The sequence below is a fragment of the Oncorhynchus mykiss genome, chromosome 5 (genome assembly GCF_013265735.2).
Source record: "Oncorhynchus mykiss isolate Arlee chromosome 5, USDA_OmykA_1.1, whole genome shotgun sequence".
In the NCBI taxonomy this organism is placed as follows: Eukaryota; Metazoa; Chordata; class Actinopteri; order Salmoniformes; family Salmonidae; genus Oncorhynchus; species Oncorhynchus mykiss.
In genome coordinates, this window is record NC_048569.1 from 30,333,770 (window position 1) to 30,355,741 (window position 21,972).

The 21,972-nt window shown below is 45.4% G+C and overlaps 1 protein-coding gene across 2 annotated transcripts in view; it reads left to right on the forward strand.

Moving 5' to 3' along the window:
• Nucleotides 1-6,036: 6,036 nt before the first annotated feature.
• Nucleotides 6,037-21,972, forward strand: part of rgs3a (regulator of G protein signaling 3a) — a 156,155-nt gene continuing 140,219 nt past the window's right edge. The window contains exons 1-7 of one of the 2 annotated variants that reach the window (XM_036977265.1): nucleotides 6,037-6,708; nucleotides 13,941-14,022; nucleotides 14,300-14,405; nucleotides 14,644-15,085; nucleotides 17,452-17,491; nucleotides 17,626-17,939; nucleotides 18,903-18,986. In XM_036977265.1, the coding sequence (XP_036833160.1) occupies nucleotides 6,655-6,708; nucleotides 13,941-14,022; nucleotides 14,300-14,405; nucleotides 14,644-15,085; nucleotides 17,452-17,491; nucleotides 17,626-17,939; nucleotides 18,903-18,986 (1,122 nt within the window). In that variant the 5' untranslated portion in view covers nucleotides 6,037-6,654. Of the gene's footprint in view, nucleotides 6,709-13,940; nucleotides 14,023-14,299; nucleotides 14,406-14,643; nucleotides 15,086-17,451; nucleotides 17,492-17,625; nucleotides 17,940-18,408; nucleotides 18,530-18,902; nucleotides 18,987-21,972 lie in introns of those variants that run through there. The other variant, XM_021602436.2, reaches the window with a different exon arrangement.

Genomic DNA, 21,972 nt, shown 5'->3' on the forward strand with positions numbered 1-21,972 from the left:
GATGGAGAGTAGGAACAGTGCTGAACTTTCTCCATGTATAGACAATTTGTCTTACCATGGACTGATGTTTTCAAGGCTTTTAGAGATACTTTTGTAACCCTTTCCAGCTTTATGCAAGTCAACAATTCCTCTCAGAATGGCTAATATATGAATGTTATTTGATGTTAGCAAGTTATTGATTTCATTAACCTTATTTCTAAGGCTACATACAGTATAGTAATATGGGCAATTTTCAGCCCTTCCTGGGTAGCTTTTCAGTGATAGACATAATACTGAAAAGAGAAAAAAAAGCAAGAGAAAAAAATATACATCCAACAGTCCATGAATCAATTGGTGTGTGTGTGTGTGTGTGTGTGTGTGTGTGTGTGTGTGTGTGTGTGTGCGCTGCGGGGTTGAAGCTACGTACCCATAGGCTTGGCTCTCTCATCCCTTCCAGACTTCTGTGAGGGAGGGTGGACAACAAGCCTGTCATAGGGAGGGTGGACAACGAGCCTGTCATAGGGAGGGTGGACAATGAGCTTGTCATAGGGAGGGTGGACAACGAGCCTGTCATAGGGAGGGTGGACAACGAGCCTGTCATAGGGAGGGTGGACAACGAGCCTGTCATAGGGAGGGTGGACAACGAGCCTGTCATAGGGAGGGTGGACAACGAGCCTGTCATAGGGAGGGTGGACAACGAGCCTGTCATAGGGAGGGTGGACAACGAGCCTGTCATAGGGAGGGTGGAAAATGAGCCTGTCATAGGGAGGGTAGAAAATGAGCCTGTCATAGCAGATGTAAGCAATGTCTCTACGTGCTCTGGCAGCTTTCATGGCTGGGATCAGCTCTTTCCTCTTCTGGCGCACAGCTTCATGATAGTCCTCCTTGAGGAAGATATACATTCCTCTCAAGCTCTTGGCTCTTTCCAAAACAGCTACCTTGTCCTTGAACTTCAGGAACTTGACCACTATTGGTCTGGGCCTGTGACCTGGGCCACCTGGTGGATTTTTCAGTCCTGTGGGCGCACTCCACCTCAATCTTCCTGTGGTCCATCTTCAATTTCTCAGAGATAATTTCCCTCACTTTTTCCTCAGACTCCATCCAGGTCTCGTGGAGATTCTGCAATTCCGTCCACAACCATGTTCCACCTTGATTGTCCCTCAAGATAATCTGATTTATCCATCATTGTTATCATGGATTCACACACAGAACTGATATCCTCTCTCAATGACAAACAGATTGCTGTCATCTTGCCGTTCTTCTGTTTCAACTCATTGAGCTGACCCTGGGATAACTGTTCTTCAGGTCCTGGACCTCTCTGGTCAGGTCGTCTATTCTTTTATTAGTTGAATCCACCAGTATTTGGACCAAACACTTTAATTAAGCTATTTTCTTGTTGTAACAACTGCCTGTGGAACTCTTTTTGTTTGCTTAAAAGATCCTTCACCTGTGATCGAGAGACACCACTGTCCTCAACGGTACTCCCACTGGCTTTGGTCTTTGTCATGGTAGCTAGCAACTTAGGTTACACTGTTACTACACACAGTTCCAGAAAGGGCAGGTCACAGGGAAGATTGAAAACAACAAACAGCAGGGATCTAGACAGCCACAAACCCGGGACAATCCGTGGTTCCAGCCACAATGGCTAACTGCGTCACGGGCTGCGTTCAAGCACTCAAGAAAAACCCGCTAGTAGCTAGCAGTTCAAAAAGACAAAATTGAGCTCTCCCTCATTCTGCGTTCAACAGGAAGTGAGGATTGGCGATGTACTTTGTATTTTGGCAAATGTGGTATGACATCTGGGAAGTTTTGGCATACTAACTATGACCAATATGCACACTACATACTCAATTTACGTCACAAATAGTACAGTTAGTGTGGTTAGTATGAGTATTCGAACACAGCTTATGTGTCCAATCTAAAGCACAAAAACATATGAAACATGAACACATTACCTTGATGCTTTCTCTGTTAAAACTAATGACAAGTCTTGCTGTAAATAAAGCAGACAACAACCGATGATCAACCTCAATTCTCTAGGGATATTAGATGCAACTTGGATCCAGGCATAACTGTCTTCACCAGTGTGAGAATGAGACACCAAAATACTCTATCAATGACTTATCAACAGCTGTAACAAGTTGTACAGTGTAGGAAATCCTCACTGGTACCCTAGAAACGCCCATATCAGCAACATGTTTCACTGTTGCTTATTGATTCTCTAGCTACACCGAAATCTGTTGCTGGTTCTGGTTGCACACAATAACTACAAGCGACAAATTCACATCAACTTTTTCTCATTCATTTGCTCTACTGTTGGATCACAACCCTGGTACTGCAACAAACAGTTGTTTGAAGTTTGCATTCGAAGAGATCCTATGAAGAGGAACAGGAAGCTTCTGTCATACAGTGCTAAATGACAGACATTTACATCCATTTTTGAGCGCTCTCCTCCCTTTCTCTCCCGCTTTCTCTCTTTTCTCTTGTTGGCTGATGTGAGCGGTCTGTGTGGGGTGTTCCCCTGAGACCGAGTTAAAGAAGGGCAAAGAACATTCACAGGCTGAATGTGGAACTGCTGGGATTTCTACTTTTCCAGGCTTTTCCCTGACTTGTCTGTGGTGTTCCTTACAGTATGTTCCTGTTCTGCACTCCCTTCTCTCCCTCTCCCTCTGTTCTTCCTCTGTCTCTGTCTCTGTCTCTGTCTCTGTCTCCCTCTGTCTCTCTCCCTCTCCCTCTCCCTCTGTTCTTCCTCTGTCTCTGTCTCTGTCTCTGTCTCTGTCTCTGTCTCCCTCTCCCTCTCCCTCTGTTCTTCCTCTGTCTCTGTCTCTGTCTCTGTCTCTCTCTCCCTCTGTTCTTCCTCTTCCTCTGTCTCTGTCTCTGTCTCTGTCTCTCCCTCTCCCTCTCCCTCTCCCTCTCCCTCTCCCTCTGTTCTTCCTCTGTCTCTGTCTCTGTCTGTCTCTGTCTATGTCTCTCTCTCTCTCTCTCTCTCTCTCTCTCTCTCTCTCTTTGGAAAACTCTTTACCTGTTCACTAAGTGTTTAAACAGTTTGAAGGGGTTTCGAAGGGATCCTGGGATACCGATATCTATGCATACTCGGAGGATCAGATTCAATCAAACCCACATTGCAAAAACTGCAGACACATCATATTGCTCATGTGTCAAAAATCTAATTCAAACCAAAACTAGTTTTGTTTTATTTCAGACTTCCCCTCACTCCTGTTCTTTCCAGTTATGTTTTTCTTCATCACAGCCTAGGCCTAGGTTCTGTCAGCTTTCTCTGTCTCTGTGAGTTGTGTCCAATGCAACTAAGCCCTTTTCCATGGAGTGGCGAGAGCCCAACCCCTCCACTGCCATATTAACATCTCGCAGCACTTAACCTGAACGGACAGAGCAACACATCTCCAGTGGTCCATCCCACAGATAGACCAGACACAGGGAATGAATATTAATGCTGATTGAGCTGACAAAAAGTTTCCCTGACTCATGACAGCAAGTGCTTGTCGGCTGGTATTACTTTCCTCTCTCTCCATTTCCTGAGACCTTGGAGTGACACTGTCCTCTGGATGCAGAGAGGTGATGAGGATGAGGGTGAGAGCAAGGACAGAATGGCTGTTGATTTTGTTGGGTTTCTTAGCTCTGCAGGGGCTCCAGTCCAGGCATCAGCCCTGGAACCAACACAGTCCTAGTCCTAGTCCTGTTTTTAACCACTGCCAGAACTAACCCCTGCCCTAGCCTGTCCAAGTCTCTGCCCTGGGGCTGGGCCTAGTCCTACCCCTATAAAATAATCCCAGTCCTAACCCTGAATCTAGTCCTATCCTTGGCCTTGGCCCTAAACCTACAAAATAACCCCAGTTGGTCCTAGCTGGTCCTAGCTGGGCCTTGGTCCTAGCTGCCCAGTGGAGTGGAAGCTGCCTGTCTTTGATGCCTCCTCTAGTCAGGTCAGCCAGAGAGACGCTGCCTGTCTTTGATGCCTCCTCTAGTCAGGTTAGCCAGAGAGACGCTGCCTGTCTTTGATGTCTCCTCTACTCAAGTCAGCCAGAGATGCTGCCTGTCTTTGATGCCTCCTCTACTCAAGTCAGCCAGAGAGACACTGACTATATTTGATGCCCCCAATAGTCAGTTCAGTCAGAGAGACACTGCCTGTCTTTGATGCCCCCAATAGTCAGGTCAGTCAGAGAGACGCTGCCTGTCTTTGATGCCTCCTCTAGTCAGGTCAGCCACAGAGACGCTGACTGTCTTTGATGCCTCTAATAGTCGGGTCAGTCAGAGAGACGCTACCTGTCTTTGATGCCTCCTCTAGTCAGGTCAGCCAGAGAGACGCTGCCTGTCTTTGATGTCTCCTCTACTCAAGTCAACCAGAGATGCTGCCTGTCTTTGATGCCTCCTCTACTCAAGTCAGCCAGAGAGACACTGACTATATTTGATGCCCCCAATAGTCAGTTCAGTCAGAGAGACACTGCCTGTCTTTGATGCCTCCAATAGTCAGGTCAGTCAGAGAGACGCTGCCTGTCTTTGATGCCTCCTCTAGTCAGGTCAGCCAGAGAGACGCTGCCTGTCTTTGATGCCTCCTCTAGTCAGGTCAGCCAGAGAGACGCTGACTGTCTTTGATGCCTCCTCTAGTCAGGTCAGCCAGAGAGACGCTGCCTGTCTTTGATGCCTCCAATAGTCAGGTCAGCCAGAGAGACGCTCGGAAGATCCCACACTCCAAAGGGGAGCCGCTCCGTTCATCTTGTCTGGCTCAAAGACGGAGTTACAAACACTTGCCTCTCTCTCTTTCTCTCTCTCCCTCTCTTTCTCTCTCTCCCTCTAATCCATCCTTCTGCCTGTTTAGAGCTGAACAGAAGGATAGAAAAGGAAGAGAAAGAGCTCTCACATGTTTTTGTGTGCGATTGAAGGGTAACCTTCCCCCCTTAAAAAGGAGAACAGGGAAAAGTCCCCCTAAATGCCCAGTAGAGGGGATGTAAGGACTTGAATGGCCTTTTCTGTCAGCCTGTTAGCATTGTGGAGAGAGCCCACTATGGGTTACTCTTTGGCCTCTCCTTTTCTGTGACTCTGTAAACCTCCAGTGAGCCAGCCACTAAAGGATAAATGGAACGGAGACATGTTAAGAATTAATGAGGTCGCTCTGGGGTTACATTTGCCAGTTTTCTGGCTGAGCCGAGCGATGTTTGTTGTTATTTTACATAGATTTCATAGCCCTCCTGTTTCCGGCTCTCATGCCGTAGCCAATCAAAAACAAAAATAGGAGAGTGTTTTGATAACTGGAAAGGGGTTTGCCGGAGTAGCACATTCACAGACCTGAATTCCTGCACCGGCGAAAATTGAAAGGAAAACGAGAGGAAATATGAACGAATCAAACATAACAAACATGATGGTGTCTGGTGTGAGACTGCTGTAAAATAGTTTAGAGAGCGCGGAGGGTGGTCTCCAGAGAATGTGTCTAGGTGTGAAAACTGACTGTGTGTGTGTGAAAAAAGAGAGATTTGCAGAAAAAATTGCGAGGTGAGGGGTATGTGTTGCTTTCAACCACTCATGTACTGCTTTCGACCACTCATGTGCTGCTTTCAACCACTCATCAGCAGCATGTTCTGTCTTTCATTGTAAGAGTTGCACAACAGGAGGCTGCACACAGTGGATGTTTCTTGTTAGTGCATGTGGGTGAATATGGCAAATGGGGATGCTCATAAACACACAGGAGTATATCTACTGTATTTATAATACATGCCTGTGATTGAGCGTCTACAGACTCCCTCCTACCTCCGTATGCATAACATACATATTATGTATGCAAAAGCGTTCATTCTCACAGTGCTCTTCTCTCTCTTCCACTTCTACAGTATGATAACACATTTGTGTGTGTATGCAGTCTGTCTCACCTCTCTCTCTCAGCCCTGTACCGCTGGCTCAGGAAGTTGTTCTGGGCTTATCGAGGGTAGGCACACAAACAGGCTGGCCCGGACAGGGCTCGAGGTGGGGGGGAGGCAAAAGAGAGTAGCGTGAGGAGGGGTGAGGGAGCACTTCCTCCCATTCTTCTCCAGAGCGGAGTTCCCATGAGCGGCCATGCCAAGTGCAGTGTGGCTGGAGCAGGCCAACGCAGCACCAGTCTCGCCTCCGCGACGCCAGCCCCCACACACGGACTCACTCAGATCAGAGAAGACTGGACAGCGCTAGGAGGACTCACGGTGTTGCGAGGACCCATACACAGCATTCTGAGGACCCATACACAGGGCTTGGAGTACCGCACCCGGAGCATTAGAATATTTAATTGGTGACTGCACTGACCACATACAGAGAACGGTTTCCAGTGCATCTTATTAACTGCATGTTGACCATGCAGATAGGACCATACCTAGTGGTTGCCTCATAAAGGACAGCAATCAACACAGACCATACTGACTGGACTATTCCATAGAGGACCCTAACTAGACAACCACACACAGAGGATCATCCAGAGTGGACAGAGGAATCAGATTGGGGTACACACATAACACATTGAAGAGCACATACAGCGTTGGGAGAACCCAAAGGACCATACAGACCATTGTGTTTAGGAGATCTTCCTCTGAGTATAAAGAAGAACAGAGGAACTCAAGAGGATCATCCCCAGAGAACCATCCAGGACTGTAGACAGAGGAGCATCCACAGTGTGTCTGTCTTCAGGAGGAGCCTGGAGTCATGCATACCATCCACGGGCTGTGTAGGGTCTGCATCGCCGCTAGACTGCCTCAGGTCTGTCCCTCTAGATAATCACCTGGCGAGAGAACGGGTGGGAGGGGGGAGGGGGGGGGTAGAGGGAGAGATAGAAGTGTGTTGTGCATAGGGGTGTGACAAATGGGGGGAGAGTGTCAGGTAAGTGTGTGTGGGAAGAGAGGGAGAGGACAGGGAGTGGGGTAGGAGGGTGTGCGAATGGGAGTGCAGAGAACGGGGTAGTGGGAGAATGGAAGAAGAGGGGGAGAGGAGGAGGGATTGGGGTTCAGATAGGGTTCTGTGTGTAGCCGGCTCTTTTGGAGAGACTGCAACACAGACAAAGAGAATATGTTAGAAAGCATGAACATTTTAAAATGACAAGGGAACAGAAAGATGAAAGCAATGATGTAGGAAGCAGACCCTTTCCCTGGTTGGGAAAGTATATAGATTTTTTTTTGTATAGTGCAATTGGATTAAGGCACCGGAACAGTAAGAGATAGATAGATAGCAGTTATGGAATTTATATTTGAGGCTTTAGGCTTTACTTTGCCATTGGAGTGTTTGCCATTGGAAAGCTCACTCCTACAGTATCTAACGTGGAGTGTTTGCCATTGGAAAGCTCACTCCTACAGTATCTAACGTGGAGTGTTTGCCATTGGAAAGCTCACTCCTACAGTATCTAACGTGGAGTGTTTGCCATTGGAAAGCTCACTCCTACAGTATCTAACGTGGAGTGTTTGCCATTGGAAAGCTCACTCCTACAGTATCTAACGTGGAGTGTTTGCCATTGGAAAGCTCACTCCTACAGTATCTAACGTGGAGTGTTTGCCATTGGAAAGCTCACTCCTACAGTATCTAACGTGGAGTGTTTGCCATTGGAAAGCTCACTCCTACAGTATCTAACGTGGAGTGTTTGCCATTGGAAAGCTCACTCCTACAGTATCTAACGTGGAGTGTTTGCCATTGGAAAGCTCACTCCTACAGTATCTAATGTGGAGTGTTTGCCATTGGAAAGCTCACTCCTACAGTATCTAACGTGGAGTGTTTGCCATTGGAAAGCTCACTCCTACAGTATCTAACGTGGAGTGTTTGCCATTGGAGTGTTTGCCATTGGAAAGCTCACTCCTACAGTATCTAACGTGGAGTGTTTGCCATTGGAAAGCTCACTCCTACAGTATCTAACGTGGAGTGTTTGCCATTGGAAAGCTCACTCCTACAGTATCTAACGTGGAGTGTTTGCCATTGGAGTGTTTGCCATTGGAAAGCTCACTCCTACAGTATCTAACGTGGAGTGTTTGCCATTGGAAAGCTCACTCCTACAGTATCTAACGTGGAGTGTTTGCCATTGGAAAGCTCACTCCTACAGTATCTAACGTGGAGTGTTTGCCATTGGAAAGCTCACTCCTACAGTATCTAACGTGTAGTGTTTGCCATTGGAAAGCTCACTCCTACAGTATCTAACGTGGAGTGTTTGCCATTGGAAAGCTCACTCCTACAGTATCTAACGTGTAGTGTTTGCCATTGGAAAGCTCACTCCTACAGTATCTAACGTGGAGTGTTTGCCATTGGAAAGCTCACTCCTACAGTATCTAACGTGGAGTGTTTGCCATTGGAAAGCTCACTCCTACAGTATCTAACGTGGAGTGTTTGCCATTGGAAAGCTCACTCCTACAGTATCTAACGTGGAAGGGAAGTGATGATGAGGAAACCAGTGTAAAAACGAGTGGATGAAAGTGTGTTCCCTGTTTCCTGAGAGAGACAGAAGAATGAGGTCTCCGCCATCTCCATTATTTATCCAGAGGCAATCTGATGGAGAAAAAGAGAGAAAGAGAGAAAATTGAGACTGTGCTACAGGCTAACAATTACACCCAAAGTCTGGAGTCTCTCATCCTCACTTACAAATCAGTATCAAGCTTATAGCTTATAGACTTAGCACAAACCTTTCTTATCTAACAGTTTGCAATCAGTGATTGGAGTTTGCATGGCATCGCGTCAGTACGGTGTGTTGACATGGACACAATACAGGGCTGGCAGAGAGTTATGTTTTTCTGCCAGCCTAGACATGTTGTCACCAAAACACAGTGACCCAGAAAAGTCCTTGCTCAACGGACTGGGAATGTCTTACTGGAGTTATAGTGTTGTGGAGTTCAGCTCACAAACATACCTGTTAGTGGATGGGAGAGAATTGTTATTTTGCTTTAGTCCTGTAGTGTGTGTGCATGTGTGTGTCTGTGTGTACGTTAGTAGTGCAATCACTGAGGCACATCGGGTTTACAGGCTGGAGAGGCAACAAACAGAGCAGAAGCACACAGACAGACAGACAGACAGACAGACAGACAGACAGACAGACAGACAGACAGACAGACAGACAGACAGACAGACAGACAGACAGACAGACAGACAGACAGACAGACAGTGGGTTGACTCATAACTGTGGGCTCTCATAGATAGTGTCTCATGAGATTGTTGAGGCAAAACAACATAGAGAAAAAGCTTGGTCTCACACACACGCACATGCACACACCCATGCACCCACACAATGTGCATCTCACAGGACAACAGGTCACGACTCAACACACACACACACACACACTCACACACTCCTACGTGTTACATAAATACACTCTTGTACAACTCATTTCAATAGCTAAGTCTCTCAATAGAGAGCAATGGTAGTTTCATACTCACTCTAAAGCACCATATAAGTGGGCTCGTAACCTTCTCATTTGACTGGAAGGAGATAGTTAGAGGCTCTTGATACAAACTGGAGATGGGAGAATAGCATCCAGATGCTCACTCTGAGCCGGCTTTGTATGCTGCCTGTCAGACAGTTGTTGCTGGTTCTCTGGCCTTGAGAGCTGAACAAACTGTTCTCTGGCCTGAAGAGCTGTACCAACTGATCGCATTAGTATTGTGGAGCAAGGTTGGACGTGTGTGTTAGCGCATGGGAGAGCAAGACCAGGGATGAGGGTTAGTGAGTAAGAATGTATGTGTGTGTTTACCCACCGTGTGCCCACTGTCAGGCCCTGGATGCCAGTCGGTGTGTGTCTTGTCTCCTTGTGGTCCGGTCCCACGCTCAGAGAGGCCAGGGGGCACTTCTAATTAACACTACCCCCCCCTCTACCCTCCCTCTTCTACTGCGTGCCAACCATCCCTTCACACCACTACCCCCTACAGAGCCCCCATCTCTCTCTCTCTCTCTCACTTCCTCTTTTCTCTTTCTCTTCTCTCCCTCAGACTCTCCCCCGGCCTTTCTCTATTCGCTTCTGTTGTTTCTCTCCTCCCCATCTGTCTTTTTGTCTCTTCTTCTCTTCCTCTCACGTCTTCCTTCTCTCTCTCTCTCTCATATCTGACAGTAGTGATGTTGTCTCTGGTCGTTAGCCAGTATGTTGTGTTATTAAACAGTTGTCTCCTCCACTATCCAGATTATCTAAATGTTTTTTAACTATCAAGATTATAATTTATAATACTAAACATTTTAAGACTGTCAACATGATCATCTATCAAACATTTAAAAATACTAGCGAGTTTATCATCTATCAAACATTTTAAAAGACTATCAAGATGATCATCTATCAAACATTTTAAAAGACCATCAAGATTATCATGTATTTTGATGAGTGGAAAGTATGTCCAATTTGGAGGATTCTGAGAAATGTCATAATTGACATAACGTGTACAGCCAATCAATCAGTCAGTCAGTCAGCAGTGGGAAGAGGTCAACCTAGCTGTCCCCGTGGTGGTGGGGGCGGTGACATGATGTTGGGGGTGACATACCGTATGTCACCAGTGATTATGGACTGTGACTCCTTGTTCTCACAGTGTGTGTCCATCAATCACAGTGTAATCTGTCAGCTCACAGCATATCAAGAGTGAATCAGATGAATCAAACTTTATGCCCCAGTTTGATTTATCCTTTACTTAATTGTCCAATCATCCATTTCAGGTGCCAAGCCCTTCCAACACACTATAATTAGTGATCATGGCATTTACAGTATGTAAGTGAACATAATGCATAATCATTGGACATACAGTGCAAGTGAAAAGTTTGCACACACCTGATCATTCAAGGGTTTTTTCTTTATTTTTACTATTTTCTACATTGTAGAATAATAGTGAAGACATCAAAACTATGAAATAACACATATGGAATCATGTAGTAACCAAAAAAGTGTTAAACAAATCACCCTTTGCCTTGATGACAGCTTTGCACACTCTTGGCATTGTCTCAAACAGCTCCACGAGGAATTATTTTCCAACGGTCTTGAAGGAGTTCCCACATATGCTGAGGTCTTGTTGGCTGCTTTTCCTTCACTCTGCGGTCCAACTCATCCCAAACCATCTCAATTGGGTTGAAGTCGGGTGATTATGGAGGCCAGGTCATCTGATGCAGCACCATCACTCTTCATCTTGGTCAAATAGCCCTTACACAGCCTGGAGGTGTGTTTTGGGCCATTGCAGAATGCTGTGGAAGACATGCTGGTTAAGTGTGCCTTGAATTCTAAATAAATCACAGACAGTGTCACCAGAAAAGCATCACACCTCCACCTCCTTGCTTCACGGTGGGAACCAAACATGCGGTGATCATCCCTTCACCTACTCTGCGTCTCACAAAGACACGGCGGTTGGAACCAAAAATCTCAAATTTGGACTCATCAGACCAAGGACAGATTTCCACCAGTATAATGTCCATTGCTCATGTTTCTCTGCTTATTATTGGTGTCCTTTAGTAGTGGTTTCTTTGCAGAAATTTGACCATGAAGGCCTGATTCACACAGTCTCCTCTGAACAGTTGATGTTGAGATGTGTCTCTTACTTGAACTCTGTGAAGCATTTATTTGGGCTGCAATCTGAGGCGCAGTTAACTCTAATGAACGTATCCTCATTTTACAGCGAAAACACAACACATATTTATGTTAGATCACCACCAAATCCCCAAAAACACACAGCCATTTTTCCCAGCCAAAGATAGTCACAAAAGCAGAATTAGAAATAAAATTAATCACTAACCTTTGATAATCTTCGTCCGATGACACTCATATGACATGTTACACAATACATTTAAGTTTTGTTCGATAATATGCATATTTATATCCACAAATCTCGGGTTTACATTGACGCCCTGTTCAGAAATGCCTCCAAAATATCCGGAGTAACTACAGAGAGCTACGCCAGATAACAGAAATACTCATCATAAACTTTGACAAAAGATACATGTTTTACACATAATTAAAGATACACTGGTTCTTAATGCAACCGCTGTGTCAGATTTTTTAAAAACTTTACGAAAAAAGCATACCACGGCGCTAAGACGTAACAATATTTCTCCGCCGTGTTGGAGTCAACATAAATACGAAATTACATCATAAATATTCCCTTACCTTTGATGATCTTTCATCAGAATGCAGTGAAAGGAGTCCTAGTTCCACAATAAATAGTTGTTTTGTTCGGTTAGTTCACATGTCCAAAAGCTGGCGCTGGTCCAGGCGAACTCGCACGAAAACTTCAAAAAGTTATATTCCAGGTCGAATAAACTGGTCAATCTAAGTAGAGAATCAATCTTCAGGATGTTATTTTCATATATATCCAATAACGTTCCAACCGGAGCATTCGTTTTTGTCTGCAGAGTCATGGAACGCAGGCGATATCAACAGAAATGTGCGCAACCAGGAACTGGCATTCTGACAGACCACTGACTCAATCCCCTCCCATCCGGTCATACATCACACTAGAGGCTTCATTCCACGATCTACTGACTGTTGACATCTAGTGGAAGGCGTAGGAAGTGCGAACATATCCATATCTTGTTTGGATGTGAATAGGCAATGACTTGAAATTCGACCAGCCCAAGAATTTCCACTTCCTGTTTGGAAATGTGTCTGCTCTATGAGTTCTGTTATACTCACAGACATAATTCAAACAGTTTTAGAAACTTCAGAGTGTTTTCTATCCAATAGTAATAATGATATACATATTAGGACAGAGTAGGATGGAGTTCACTATGGGCACGCAATTCATCCAAAGTGAAAATGCTGCCCCCTATCCCTCTTTTTTGGTTACTACATTATTCCATGTGTGTTATTTCGTAGTTTTGATGTCTACAATGTAGAAAATAGTAAAATAAAGAAAAACCCTTGAATAGTAGGTGTGTCCAAACTTTTGACTGGTACTGTACATAAAGATTGTATATGGCCTTGCAATAATGGGCATCAAGAGGTTAACAGTTCATGTTAATTCTTTGAGATCGGTGTCCCTTCCAAGGGACGGTTGAGCTAACGTAGGCTAATGCAATTAGAATGAGGTTGTAAGTTATATTCTACTACATTCCTTTCAAATTTCCATAAACTTCAACGTTTTTCCTTACAGATGGTACCAAGAATATGCACATCCTTGCTTCAGGGCCTGAGCCACAGGCATTTAGATTTGGGTATGTCATTTTAGGTGAAAATTGAAAAAAGGGGATAATCCTTAATGGGTTCAATGTTGAAGTTGGTCACAAGATTACAGGTGGTAAATCCTGTAGGCAAATCCATCAAGGGATTTTAGGAATTCTCCCTAAAACCTTTATTCAAGCCACCGTTTGCTACTTAGGGTTGTATTGTAGTTATCAAAGGTAAACAAGTTAATACACTTATGCATCTTGATGCCAGTCTCTTAGACACGCTCAGAGGTTAACCACAGACACAGATTTAGGATCAGTATACCCTATTACCATCCTGATCTGAACTCTAAGGGGGAGACATAAAACTGACTTTAGATAAGAGTCTTGGATTAACATCGTACTGTGTTTGTGTGTTCAGACATACTTTTACTGAGCTTAATTTCAGGCCCTATTGTCAGCAGATGAGATGGAAACATTCTTATGGAGCGGAGCACTGTTGATTTTGGCGCACACACTGGCATTATTCCTGGAATTATTACAGACAGTTTTTAGGCATCGAATGTGTGTGTGTGTGTGTGTGTGTGTGTGTTTGTGTGTGTGTGTGCTTGCGCTCCTACTCTGTGCGGATGCTGTTGTCCACAGTTGGCGTCAGAACCACACCAAAGCGCCCACCTCTTTTGATGAGGGCCAAGGTGCTAGTCTGTGTGGCTGGCATCCACACACTTTCCATCCACACACACTCACACTGGTCAGAGAGAGAACCACGCTCTAATCTGTAGGCAAAATGCTCACATGTTGGTCTAACTGCTCCTATTTGGCTGTAGGACATATAGTAATGTAATAATTGAATAATGTCTTTACATGCGGTGATTTGATGTCTCTGTGTCTTTAGGTGACCATCCCTCGAGGAAAGGACGGCTATGGCTTCACCATCTGCTCTGACTCTCCAGTGAGGGTACAAGCCGTCGATCCAGGCAAGGTTCTCCTCTCCCTGCTGTCTGTGTGTTGATGATCTGTGTCTGTGTGTTTGGGATTGTGTGTCTGTGTGTCTTTTCCTTCCTGTGTGTGTTGTTCTAGATGTGTGGGTGTCTGTATACCAGTCTTAGCCCCTACTGTCCTGAGGTGGTCAAGCATATCAGGTTTGTATATAGATGAGTGGGTAGAAGCTTGCTTGTGTAACTTTGTGTGTATTTGTGCGATATCTGTGTGTGTGTGTTTGTGGACCTCTACTGACCTCTCTCCTGTCTTCAGGTGGTCCGGCGGATCAGGCAGGTCTGCAGCAGTTGGACACTGTGCTGCAGCTCAATGGTCAGCCTGTAGAACAGTGGAAATGTGTGGAGCTCGCCCACGCCATCAGGTACTAAAGGCAGGGAGACACAGAGGAAATAATGGACTAAACCAACTTTGACAGGGATAACTATCATCAATACTTATAGAGCTCCACATGTACATTTTTTAAGTTTATCTATGCACAGCAATTACTATATAGACACTGTGGCCCGTGGCCTCTTTGCTCACGTTCTTTACCGGCAATAAGCTTACCGTTTCACTCTTCCTGACTAGTTGTCACATTCCCTCTCTCCCTCCCTCTACAGAAACAGCTCCAATGAGATCACGGTGGTGGTGTGGCGCACCGGGCCGGCCGCCAAGCCCAGTTTTGAGGGCCTCATTCACCGGCCCTCCTACAAGCCCAACTACGACACCCCCTCACCCCCCACCAGGCGGAGGGACAGGTCCAAGGACCGGCTAGACCGTGACAAGATCCCCCCGGCCGTGCCCCCCCTCCCTGCCCACCACAGGACCAGCCGCCGGGTGCTAGTCAACGGCTCTGAGGGGGGCGGCAGGGGAGGGGCAGGAGGAGTAGGGGGGCCGTGGGGGGAGAGGAGGTGCGTAGGAGGGGGGGCGGAGGAGGTGGATGGTAAAGCCAGGAGCCAGACCCATAGCCAGAGCCACACAGCCACGCTGAAGGGGACTAGAGTGAAGGCGTCCAACGGAGATAACTACATCATCCTGGCCCCCTTAAACCCAGGAAGCCAGGTACTGCCGGGGGAGCAGAGGCTCATGGTCCATCCCAGGCTCCTGCCTTACCCCCTCGATGGCACTATCTAGACCCTGACATACACTGGAGATCTCAATATGTGCCATTCATACCTGCCATAGATCTGTGCCAATCCTACCTGACATACACTATCTGCCATTTAAATCTGAGATATACCCTGCCATTCTAACCTGAGAAATATCTGTGTAATTCAAACTGACACGTGCATTCTGTAAATCACATATACTATATATAGTAAATAGTTAAATAGGTAGTTGAAATTGTGAAAAAAAGTATACAACCAAGAGTTGATTTGCTGCAATAGTAAGTAATATTCAAGCCCCGATATGGGGAAAGCCACAGTTGGCCCATGGGGTGTTCTATCAAATGATGCACACTGTAACATCCTGTGACATGCTGTATATGAGGCAATAGCTCTTTATGATAAAGACATAATAAAGTGTAACAAATGGAAAAAGAAACACACTGATTGTGAACTTGATTCCTTAACATCCCCAACCATACAACACTAACCATCCAGCCTGGAAGAAGGGACCAGTTATGTTGAAGCAATGAGTGCAGAGAACCAGAAAACCCAGAACTTCTAGTCTTTACCTAATCCTCCATAATCTGTCCCACTGAGCTTGAACAGCCAATCACAGACAGTAATGTGGCTGACGGGTTCCGTGACTCAGTAGCCTGGTTGTTAGAAGGCCTCTAGCAGAAATGAAGAAGGCTGTATACCCTGCATTCCATCCAGACCCAGGGACCTAGACACTGTAAGGCTGTCTGTTAGTCTGGGAGGTGCAGCCTACCTGGCAATCTGAGTGTGTGTGCGCTTGTACAGCACATGTGCGTGTGTAGGGCAGTGTGTTTGTCCGAGGGCAGCTGTGCTGCTTCAACAGATATGGCATGACATAGGGCTCAGAGAGCATGATGGGAACGTCTTCTGTATCTAAATGCTAAGAGGAGAGCACAGGGGTTAGGGGGTTAGGAGTGTGAGGGGGGGGGGGGGGGACTGGCTTGGACGGCTGTGGAGGAGGATTGGATGGAGTGGGAATAGGATGCAGAAAAGGGGATAGAGAGAGGGGGGAGAGAGGGATAAGCGATGGAGGTGATGGATGAATGGCTACCCCCAATTAATCCATTACCTTCCCTATGGGGAAATATGGACTAGGGAACAGAGTAGATATGGGTATGTATTTTACCTTTATTTAACTAGGAAAGTCAGTTAAGAACAAATTATTGTTTACAATGTCTGCCTACACCTGCCAAACCAGGGCGACGCTGGGCCAATTGTGCGCCGCGCTATGGAACTCCCGATCACAGCCGGTTGTGATACAGCCTGAATAGTAGTGGTACATCAAGAGGTTGTGATAATGGATGTAAGAAGTAGAAGGGATTAATGGGGTAGCGAGAGGCAATGATGGATGGATGACGGGTACAGCAGCAGAGGGAAAAAGAGGGGAGAGGAAAGGAAGGATGTAGATAAAGCAGTTGTCAAAGTGGATGAAAATAAGAGGATAGAACATTTCAGACTAAATCCAAACTTTGAAGGATGGGGAAATGGAGCATCTCTCCTCCAGGTCAGAGCAGGCATACGATACATGATGATTTGGTTCCATCCTGTCAGCCAGTCCCCACTGAAACACACACAGCAGAGAAATCGATCATGGAAGATAGCTGGATGTACCAGCCATTGATATGCCTCTGGTTGGGTCACCTCTTTCACGCCAGGTCACCCCTATCCTCTACCCATCTTTGTTATATCGGGTAGATCTTATCTTTAGGCACAGTTCTAGGATCAGCTTCCCCTTCCCCCATTACATTTCAAGGGGCAACGTTACTTGGGTACTTGAGTAGTTATCTATAGGCACAGTTCTAGGATCAGCTCTCCCCACCAACCGTTCAATTTCCAAGGGCAATGTCATCCTTCTCCTGTATTCATAGTGCTACAGTACAATACATTATGGTATAGTACAGTACAGTGTGTGGTTGACGTCTGTGTCACTCAAGGCCATAGGAATCAATGAACAGCACAGTCACCATCATGTATCAACAGCACACATTAGCTCTCAGGTCGCTGGGTCTATTCCTTGAGCTGAACACATGTATATTGAATATGTGACATGGCTCACTGGCCTGAGATCACATAGGCCTACTGCAGTACAGTAGTAATGGAGTCAGCCAACAGTCTGTGGCCCCATTCCATGCTCAACACAACCATTTCTTCAGTTTGACTTCATGTTAGGCATTTATTATGGTGGGATGGATACATTACATGTGAAAGTATCCTAAAGCAGAGTATGGTATTGGTCAACTGTTATAACAGGACCATTGATTGTGATGTTTTTGTCTCTTTCAGATATTGAGGCCTGTCTACCAGGACAACCATGGTACCTTGGGTAAGACATTTACTGCTGACTAGGATTTTAATGAACATGGTGGTTTTGCAGGACAATTCTATCTATAACCATTGTACTTCTATGTACCCAGGCTAACTCCCAGTGTGTGTTGTTGTGCATGTGGTGTCTCTCAGCAGGGAGGATATACCCGGGTCAGGCCAGCATGCCCCAGAAACAGGGGTCTGGAGGTGCCACGCCTGGGGGTGTAGGACTAGCAGGCCGGACCACCTTCCTACGACGCTCTACTAATGCCAAGATGTCTAAGCCATCCGAAGCGAACCTCTCTGGCCAACCCCCACCCAGCTACCAGCAGGTCCAGAGCTCCAGCTTTGCTAACTACCAGAACTGTACTATAGTACACTCCCATGTACAACACGACAACCCGCACGGCAACTATGGCTACGTCAAAGCAGCACCCAAGATCCTCATCTTCCCCATCTTTGTTCAGGTGTGTGTGTGTGCGTGTTTGTGTGTGTGTATGTGTGACTCACCATTTTTGCATCTCTCTGTTAGTGCCGTTTGGGGTTTTCCCCTTTTATTTTGATCACTATTTAAGAAATCCTTGCCAGGTTTGTTGCAGTGCTTCTCCTCTCTGTGTATCTGTGTAGCAACATAGGACTCTGTCATAAACACACTAGAATGAACCACATTTCCTCTATATGTCCAATGTCAGGGTGTGAGTGTATTGCACAACTGGACTACCCACTTCCCAGGATTCTACAATGGTCTGTAATAGTACTTCCTGTTGACTAACTGAGTCACCTAGCTGCACAGTGAAACAGCCATCCCTGTGGTCTCTCTAGCTCCAGTCCGGGTCCACAAGAGGATGTGGCTACCACCCCCGCTGCATTAGCGCTTTTAGCCTAGCGCCTCTTCACAGATTGAGCATCTCACAGACTCCTGCAGTCACAGCTCACACTGTGAGGATCTCTGTAGAGACTGGAGCGACTGTAGCTACACGAGAGCCGCCAGCTGCACAGCCTGTATTGTTCCCTTTGGTGGGCAGAGAGCATGGAGCTAGGAGCTAAAATGGAGATGGTACTGTAGCTACATGCTCCCTCATGTACAGCTATGTTCATGAGAACACCCCTCCCAGATATGTCTATCCTTGAAACATGTCTATCAATCTGTATCTTTATTTAGCGGTATTTGTGAGTGTTGTGAATGATATTGGACTGTTATAGCAGTGTTATGAGTTTAGTATCAGTGACTTTTGCTGTAGTATTGTGTACTGTCATTATAAGCAATATTAGTAAATGTCGTGTGTTTGAAGTGATATAAAACTGCAGTATTTTGCCATGGATGATAATGTAATCTTCATTTAATTCCTAGTATGTTGCCTAAACGTACTCTAACTTTAATCTAATGTCAATCTAACCCTTAACTCTCCTCTCCTCCCCTTTGTGTGCAGCCTCTGGACCTGTGTAACCCCACACGGACACTGGTGGTCTCTGAGGAGATGATCCTCCATGAGAGCAAGCACCTCTCCATTAAGGTAAACGGTGTGTGTGTGTGTGTGTGTGTGTGTGTGTGTCAGGATCCGTCAAATCAGTGAGATGGGACATGTCAATGTTAATGAGAATATTTAAGAGAGGAACACATTGTGAGAATCTGACACAAGTCTCTATACTGCCATTCTAGTTCTCTTCATTCATATTCCACAACTGCTAATGTCAAGTTTGTTTAACTGTCAAAATGTTTGTGGAATGCACTATGAAGATTTTTCCCAGCCTTGTCAATGTTCTTAAATACCCTCCCAGTGCCTCTGTCTTTGGTGTGTTGTGTAATACCAGCAGAGAACAGAGGAAACAGAGGAAGAGACCACAGTTTGAAAACCTCTGGGTGGCTGCTGCACTGCATTGGACGTCTATACTATTGTCTTCTCTTGGCTCTCCTCTCCTCTCCTCTCCTCTCCTCTCCTCTCCTCTCCTCTCCTCTCCTCTCCTCTCCGCTCCTCTCCTCTCCTCTCAGACAGACAATGATACAGGACTAGCATTGGAACAAATATTTTGCTAGTTTGACAGAATCCAACTCATAGAGTTTGTTTATCATAGAGACGATGGGGACAACTCGGTTCAAAAATAACTTTACATCTCATAACTATTTGAAAAGGAAGGGAGAGAGAGAGAGAGAGAGAGAGAGAGAGAGAGAGAGTCCTGTTCATTGCACAGGACAGTGTATCTACATGAGGGGCGCTTGTTTAGTAGTGGGGAATGAATTATTTAGGTCCCAGAATGGTACTTCTGGAGTGTTGCACAGTGACAGGCTTTTATTTAATCGATCAAAGGGTTCCTCTACTTTTGAAATCTCTGCTATGATAAATTATCTTTTTTCTCCCTCTCTCCCTCAGCTCTCTTTAATGTCCTGCTCTGTGTGTGCACTGGCTTTTCTATGTAGCTCTTTCCATGTTTCTGAACAGTATGTCTCTGTCTCTCTCTGTGTCATTCTCTCTGTCTCTGTCTCGCTCTCGCTCAATTAAATTAAAATGGCTTTATTGAGATGGGAAACATACGATACATTGCCAAAGTAAATGGAATAGACAAACAAAATGAAAATAAACAAGGGAGACCTCTTCACACCTTCAGTGAGCTGTTATTTCTGCTTGTAACACTCCTCTTTGTTCCATATGGCTCTATAACACTGTATACCGGTAGTTGCAATTCATAGGTTATTGTTCATGACAGAACATGTACATTGATATTCATTTCTAGAGAGTTTGTCAGCACAATTTCTATCCATTCATTTTCATGTGGAAATATTTGATTCATGTTATATAAGAGCAAACAAAGTTGAAAGAAATGTTGAGGTTGTGGCACAGTATTTAATTGGAAACTGTTGTGAATAGCATTGATAGATAAAAACAACAAGTACTAAAAAAAGATGTGGTCTCCAGAACTTCCTCTACAGTTTGTCAGTGGCTACATAACCATTGAGTAGGATCACCAGTACAGTACAATGGACAGGGGGACGTTGTACTATTTCATTTATGATTCATTGGATCCCGACAGTAGTTTCAATCAAATACAGTAAATTCACTAAATTCATGTGCTGCCTCTCTCTCTCATATTTTATAAATCATACTGTATCTCAGTTTTAACGAGAACTCTTCAAAAATAGCAATACAGTACAAAGGGCCATTGTTGCCCATATTTGCTCTTGTAGTTGTAAGTGCCTGTAAGTCCTGCAGTCATTCTATAGACTGGTGGTTGAATGTGATTACCTCCCTTTGGCCTTGGCTTTAGTGGAAAGCTACAATACAAGGTTGTGATGGTGAGGGTGGATATTATAATACACAGAAGTTTTCCATCCTGTGTTTTCTGGGAATGAGAGAGTGGAGCATGATAGGGAAGCCATGCCAAGCAGGGCAGCCATTGTGATAATATTGTCCAGGAAATGTGATGGAGAGGTGTGTGTGGGGGGCAGAGAGCAGTGGGGGGCAGTGGTCTAGGAGAGGAAGACCAGGAGGCCCTGTTTACTATCCAGGGGGGTTGCTAGGTGGTTGGCAGAAAGGGTGTTTGACCTCACTCAATATATGCACAGTGATGTGATGTCAAGTTTTAGCAAGATGAGATTTTCAGCAAAGTTTAACTCAATCTCTCTCCCCCCTCTCTCTCTCTCTCTCTTGCTCTCACAAACACACACACGCAAACACACACACACACACACACACACAAACATACATCCTGGCAAGTTGATTCTGGATGACCCCCATTCTATCCCCCTCTCACCTCCCTGAGAAGACAAAAGAGATCAGCTGTGAATTTTTTGTTTGTTGAGGGGTGTGCTTAAAAAACAACTGACCCTGTTGACTTGAGTTTTCTTGACATTATCTTCCTCCCTGAGGGGTTCAGGTCTGTGGACATGTCTAAGTGATTGATAGCAGACACGAGGGAAAGAGAGGGGGAGGGAGTGGGGGCTGTGTGTGGAGGACTGGATGTTAGAATATCTCTCTATCACCTGCTCTGTTGGTTTCAACTGTGTTCATATTATTGAAACATTTTTGTCATGTAGCTATGTGTGTGTGTGTGCGTGTGCGTGTGTGTGTGTGTGTGTGCGTGTGCGTGTGCGTGTGCGTGTGTGTCTACTGCAGATAAAAATGGACAATACTGCATACGTACTGTGAAGAATTGCCTTTTATGTTCCAATTCTACACTGGTTTTTTTTCACATTCATTGTGTCAAATGAGCTTTTCAGATCCTCACTGTGTTTCAGAGGAGAGCATCGGAGCTGCATGGTAATTGTGGCCCCTGGCTGGGACTTGATAAAAGAAGACAAATATTTAAGAGTCCATGTTTGTAGATAATCAGTGTGGGGCCAGACATCTCTGAAGATTGGCACTGTTTTAATTAGAAATCTGTGTTATTACACAGTGTTGCAAGCCTGGCCGTACTACCCTGGGTGCACATCAAACTCCTACACACACACACACACCGAAATACACACACACACACACACACACACACACACACACACACACACAC